The sequence below is a fragment of the Solea solea genome, chromosome 18 (assembly GCF_958295425.1).
Source record: "Solea solea chromosome 18, fSolSol10.1, whole genome shotgun sequence".
Classification (NCBI taxonomy): Eukaryota; Metazoa; Chordata; class Actinopteri; order Pleuronectiformes; family Soleidae; genus Solea; species Solea solea.
The window spans coordinates 4,487,379-4,494,342 of record NC_081151.1 but is presented as its reverse complement, the minus strand read 5'-3'; the positions used below and the strand labels follow the sequence as shown (position 1 = coordinate 4,494,342).

Sequence of the window (6,964 nt, the reverse complement as noted above, 5' to 3'; positions counted from 1 at the left end):
AAAAGGTTTACGGTTTATTTAAGACGTGACTGAGCGTCACATAAACATGTTGGTCGTGTTAAATTCATTCACATTTTCACAACTTTCAGTCACAGTATTCCAATCCAAATGCAGACGATCCAGGATTTGACAGACAAAAAGATAAAAACAACAACGCTGGTGACTTTTGCTCAATATATATAACTGTACAGGCTTTTAGATTTTGCTTAAACAGCAATTCAGACTTCAAATAATAATAATAAAAACAAAAAGTAACCCGTGAGTTTACATAACAGCAGCAGACACAGAAGATGTACATTTTTGTGTGGAGTCATTTTTGTTAAGTCTCCCAAAACTGGCCCGCCAACACTAACATCCGGCCCAGCAGATGAATGAAAATATCATATTCTTTTTTAAAAAAATCAATAAATAAACGTGTGCTTTTCTTCACAAAATCGTCAAAGTCACACAGAATTTGTATTTGTGTCAATATTTTCAAACACTTTTCACGAAAAAACATCGATTTAATCATTCAAAAATATTGTATTTTATTTGTTTGAAAATACACTTGTTCTTTGGGCTCCCTGGTTTGTTCTTTGCAGCGTGTTTTTTTGTTTGTGGGCGGGCCTTAGGAAGCTGCCTGCTGATTGGCTACTGAGTTTTGGAGGGATAGCTCAATGGACCAGGAGTCGTCTCGAGCTTGGAGTCGATGTCCGTCTGGGACTCGTTCCCCGAGTTTTCCCCTTCGACATCCGACAAAATAATTGTAAATGTCTAATGTTTGTCAAATTACAAACATTACATACTTACAAAGAGTTCTAGCTTCCTAAGGCCCACCCACAAACAACACGGAGCAAAGAACAAGTACATTCTCAAACAATAAAATACTTTACTATACTAATTTTTTTGTGCTTTGTGAAAAGTGTTGTTTAAACCTTTTATTCTGAAAAAGATAAATTGAGTCAAAGAGCCTTTGACAGTAACATTCTGTTAAAGCAACACAGTTGTTCTACATTAATGAAAAGTCCAGAGGAGAAAGAAAAGGTTGTTATGTTTTGGCTCAATATTCAATTGCTTAGAAAAATACTGACCATAAAACCAAATTCACTTTTCCGACGGTAGCTCAGTGGTAGCGCGAGTCGTCTTTCAACTTATAGGGTTGTGGGTTTGATTCCCCGCCTCCGCTAGTGCACGTGTGAATGGGTATAAAACTGTAGTTTTAAAGCAACTTTGAGTGACCGTCAAGACGAGGAAAAGCTCCATATACATACAGATCATTTACTGCTGGTAAACGTTTTCCACCAAAGAAACATGTAGAAATGTCTCTTCTTATACAACTACATAATACCCACAGGAGTGGATTGTTTCTGCTTCTATTCTCTCTGACTTTTTTTCTACAGACAAACAACAATTGGGTCAGACACTGAAGTTTTTTTTATCCCCCCCCCGAGTATCTGTATCTCCTCATATTGTGGTCTGGCAAGCACAAAATGCTCTGATTTCAAACATCACCAACTCTAACTACCAATGTCCGGTGGTTACCTCGTGGCTGCCTGAGATGGCACCGGCCCAGAGGATGTTTTTGCTTGGTGTGTGTTTACTGTTTTTGTTTTTTGTATTAAAGAAGAAAAAAAAAACATAAATAAAGAAGTAAATAAAGGCTAAAGCTTTCGCTCAGATTCCTTCATTTCTTCAGTGTCTCCGCACTTTTCCTCTCCTAAGTCCCACCAGCACCCCAACTGCCTGTTGGGCCCCTGGCTCTCCCCCCATCAACACACACACACACACACACACACACACACACACACACACACAAACCCCTACCCCCCCCCCCTTCCCTCTTCCTTCCTCCTGGTCGGTGGTGTGCGTGACAGTAGCTCACTGAGAAGTGGAAATGAGACTAGTAAACAATGATTAGCTCCAGAGCTGGAGCAGCCTGCTCTACCATTGGTCCCGTCTCCACACAGCAGAGCGCCCACCCGCCAGCTCATGACATGCAGCAGCACATAGACCCCATTCCTGCTCATGAAACCCCCCCCCATCCCCACCCAACCCTCCGCCCCCATACCCTTCGCACACCAGCCCCCTGACTACTTCCCCTTTGCCCAGAGTCACTGCAGGGTCAGGGCCAACCTTTCACAGCCAGGTTACAAAGGGTAATCACAGGCAAACACAGCAGCCACACGCAAAACGCACACACGACATTCCCCCCCCCCCCCCCCCACATCACCCCGCCCCCACCCTCGGCCACAAACCTGGCTCTAATTAGCTTGATGGAGATGCAAGTGGCCACATGTGTATGAGGAGCACACTCGATAAAGAAAGAGGAGGCGGTGGTGGTGGTGCTCCCCCTATAGGAGTAGAGTGGAGAAGCAGTCACCCCCAGTGGAGGCGGTGCATTCAAAGACATTGCTATGTTCTCTGGTTAACCAAGGAGTTTTTGACGCTGAGCCACACCACATTAGTGAAGACAAACAGCTCTCAAGCCTCTGAACCTCGCCAAACTATCCGCTATCTGTATGAAAATAAAAATAAAAAAAGTGTCATTGCACTTCGGTTTATTTTTACTGTCGTGTCCACATTCTTGCACAACAATGTCTGGTATTTACTGAGTTTGTGTGTAAGTGTATAAAATGTGTTTGTGATGTTGCAAAGCTTCTATGTTTTCATTTTATGTGGGAGTCATATTCTCTGTCACCAAGGCAGCTGAACGTGGAACATTGTGAAATGCACACATAAAAATAAAAGAATTATATATATATATATATGTTATATATATACATATACACACACATATATATATATATATATATATATATATATATATATATATATATATATATATATATATACACAAATTAATTCTGGCACTTTATGTACATTGTTTATTTTTATAAATGGTCATAAACCCAGACCCTGATATTTACTCCCTATCGTGAAAAAACAATGTGCTCCTCTAAACACATGTTTAAAAAGTCATGCATCATTTTAAATGTTTCCCATCATCCTCCTCCATTACTCACCTTCCTCCTCCTCCTCCTCCTCCTCCTCCGTGGCCATTAATGTCTGCCTGTGCTTGTGCGACACTAATGTTTCTGTCCCTCTGACTTACTGTGGAAACGTTTCAATTGCCTTCAATTAGGGTCATTACCTCTGTGCAAAAATAAACTTCACAGTTGGGGAGGCGAGGAGGCGAGGGGGGGGAACAAGTAACTAATTTTGTCGTCATCCGCAGGGAGTGAGAGAGAGAGACATGTTTCTGAGAGATTACATCACTTCAAACAGGAGGTTTAGTGGAAACAAAAGTCTTGTAACATGATTTATAAAATAATTACTCGTCCTTGGATGATTTTTCTGTCTAAAAAAATTGGAAGAATTGCCCCCTGAACAAGGAAAGACACTGTTTGCGGTGGTTGTGATGTAACATGGACTCTTGTGTGTTGGCAAAGAAAACAAACAAGATGTGGCAAATGTTTCATGACTTGACTGATTGTTATTTGCTGTGTGAGAGTTCAGACATTCAGAAGCTGAGGTGAATGATACATTTGATATTAGTGATATTATTAACTTATATATATATATATATATATATATATTTAACTTTTTGAGTAGAGAAATACATTGATGGTGCCATTGCTGTGCAGTTTCTCTGTTCTAATTGAGAAACTTTAAAGCAAACAGTTGCTTAAAAAATGTATTTATTAGCTGTATAATTTTTTGTATTCGACTAATTTTTGACAGATTAAACACATCTTTCCTTCATTTAATCTGCAATACTGCACATCTGGTTAACTTCAGTAACTTCACCGACTTCCGGTGATGACGACGATGACTTCATTGTAACCTGCGGAGGCGCGCGCACACACTTATGTGGCAATAAAGGCAAAAACAAATAAAGTAAATAAATAAATAAACAATACAGTTAAATATAATTAGTGAAAATACACGTCTCGGTCTGGATGCTTGGACAAACCGTGTTTGGAAATGTCACGCTCCTCTTCAGCAGCCAGAAAAAAAGACGCTCTCTAAAGCGCGCGCGCAGCAGCAGCAGCAGCCTGTGTCTCCTCATCTCTGTGCAATTAATAAAACAATTTGTCTCGACATGTTTCCCACAGTGGAGCAGACGTGCAGTCACCGGTTGCATGAGAACGGCGGCCGTTCACGCTGCACGCACGCACGCACAGTGTGTCTCCCCCACCCCATTCGAAGCACGCAAGCGCGCGCCTCCAGGAGCGACCGACAGCAGAGGAGATAGTGTACTAGGGTCCGTCCGTCCGTAAGTCTGTCTGTCTGTGCGGCTACCACAATGGGAGGAGTATGAAAGTTCTCCTGAGCCCTGCCCACCAACTGAAATACATATAAGACAGTGGAGTGAAGCACAGAGCAGGCACTTAAGTCTTAAAACTTGATGAAAAGTCTCAAACAAACCCTCTTCATTTCATCAGATTTATTTCATTTTTTTTAATATATGATCTCACTTGCAAAAAAACCTTAACTCAGATGGCTATAGTTGCCGTTTATTAACTTTTTTTTTGTTTTAACCACTGAGCAGACTTTTTTTTTTTTCTCCTTTCTCCTCTGAGGGACAAGTGTACTGAAAAGACAAAAGACAGTGTCACAATGGCACTGGACACAGAGTTTGGTGTGAAGGGCAGCAGCATCATCAGGGAGTGGAGTGGACAGGTCCAGCCTGCTCTGGTCGCCTCCGTCCTTTTCCTCTTCTGTCTGGAAGCCTGTCTGTGGGTCAGGAACCTCAGACTCAAGAGACGACTGCCGGGACCCTTCGCCTGGCCCGTGGTGGGCAACGCCATGCAGCTGGGACAGATGCCTCACATCACCTTCGCCAGGTTGGCCAAGAAGTACGGCAACGTGTACCAGATCAGATTAGGCTGCAGTGATATTGTGGTGCTGAATGGAGACAGGGCGATTCGCCAGGCTCTGATAGAGCACAGCAATGAGTTTGCAGGAAGACCAAACTTTGTCTCTTTCCAGATGGTTTCCGGAGGCAGGAGCCTGACATTCACTAGTTACGGCAAACAGTGGAAAGCACACAGGAAACTCGCACAGTCAACCCTCAGAGCCTTTTCCTCTGCGAACAGTCAGACCAAGAAGACCTTTGAACGACACGTTACGTTTGAGGCCATGGAGCTGGTGCAGGTTTTTCTGCGGAACAGCGCCGACGGACGGTATTTTGACCCCGCAAATGACTTCACGGTGTCTGCCGCTAATATCATGTGCGCTCTCTGCTTTGGGAGGCGATACAGACACGATGAATTGGAGTTCAGAACCATGCTGAAAAAGCTGCAACGGTTTGGAGAGACAATCGGGGCTGGGAGCCTCGTCGATGTCATGCCATGGCTTCAGTCCTTCCCCAACCCGGTCCGCAGTGTCTATGAAAACTTCAAGAGCCTCAACGAGGAATTTTTCACTTTTGTTACAGAAAAAGTGGCACAGCACAGAGAATCTTTCAGCCCAGACGAGACTCGGGACATGAGCGACGCCTTCATCAATGTGGTCGAGCACGGGCAAAAGACTGGGCTGACCAAAGAGTTTGTCGACGCGACAGTGACAGATCTAATTGGCGCAGGTCAAGACACGACGTCGACCTTCTTGACGTGGATCATGCTGCTCCTGGTCAAACACCCAGACGTCCAAGCCAAGCTGCACGAGCTCCTAGACAAAGTGGTCGGCCCCGAAAGGCTGCCAACGATTGAGGACAGAGGCAACCTGACCTACCTGGACGCCTTCATCTACGAGACCATGCGCTTAACAAGCTTTGTCCCCGTCACTATCCCACACTCGACCATGTCAGACGTCACCATCGAAGGTCTCCACATCCCCAAAGACACGGTGGTGTTCATCAACCAGTGGTCAGTCAACCACGACCCGCTGAAGTGGAAGGACCCGCACGTCTTTGACCCCACGCGCTTCCTCGATGAGCACGGGGCCCTGGACAGGGACGCGTGCAACAATGTGATGATATTCTCGCTGGGTAAAAGACGCTGCATCGGCAACCAGATCACCAAGGTGCAGGTGTTTCTACTTGCGGCCGTGCTGCTGCACCAGTGCAGCTTTGAGAGTGAGCCCTCTCGGCCCCTCACGCTTGACTGTGTCTACGGGCTCACGCTGAAGCCCTTTCAGTTCTGTGTCAACGCCAAACTCAGAGGGAAGTTGCTCGGCTTAGTTTCCCCAGCGTGAGCAGCAGCAGCAGCAGCAGCAGCAGCAGCAGCATGTCCCCCCCAAAAAAAAAAACTGTGACAACACTTCTCCCCACCAATGACATTTACAGTATCAGTGAGTATCAGTAAACCTGCACTAAATCCTATTGTAAGATTTTTATATTTAAGAATGATATTTAATGGATACATTAACACAGTCTGTATTTTTTGATTTACTGTTGGTGCAGAGCTGAGATTTCAGAGATGTATCATTGTCTGTTATCCGCTTTGTGGACTGTTACTATGTCACAGAATATTCTATACTTGATCAGATCTTGTACATAATTGTGTCTTGAGTTGTGTGCTTGTTTTTTTTTGTTTTTTTAAAATTCACTACTGTGCATGTACACGTGTGCAGGAAATTAGCCACAAACCCCCTTTAAATTTCACCAAAAATAACTATGAAACGTGATCACGTCACTTGATGATTTATTGTTCTCAATTGTAATATGTAAGAATATATGTATATATATGTATGCATATGTATATATATATATATATATATATATATATATATATATATATACATACATATGTGTATATATATATATATATATATATATATATATATATATATATATATTATATATATTAGCCTTTGTCACATAATGCAGTTACAAAATATAGTTTTTTTATAATTTCATATTTCAGGTATGACCAATAATAATGTAAAGAGAATTTAATGTATTCCACTATCTACTGTACTCCGAGTATACAAACACATTAAACAAAAGAGTGCCGATGAAAGGTTAAGGAGGTGATGTGTG

At 42.9% G+C, this 6,964-nt stretch overlaps 1 protein-coding gene across 1 annotated transcript; it reads left to right on the top strand.

Moving 5' to 3' along the window:
* Nucleotides 1–4,375: 4,375 nt before the first annotated feature.
* Nucleotides 4,376–6,669, top strand: LOC131444304 (cytochrome P450 1B1-like). Its single transcript, XM_058614502.1, has one exon. It carries the CDS (start codon nucleotides 4,600–4,602, stop codon nucleotides 6,175–6,177), a length of 1,578 nt encoding a protein of 525 aa, XP_058470485.1. The 5' UTR covers nucleotides 4,376–4,599; the 3' UTR covers nucleotides 6,178–6,669.
* The last annotated feature ends 295 nt before the right edge of the window (nucleotides 6,670–6,964 follow it).

Excerpts from the sequence above, each read along its gene's own strand:
- LOC131444304 (XM_058614502.1), top strand. The coding sequence starts at position 4,600 with ATGGCACTGGACACAGAGTTTGGTGTGAAGGGCAGCAGCATCATCAGG.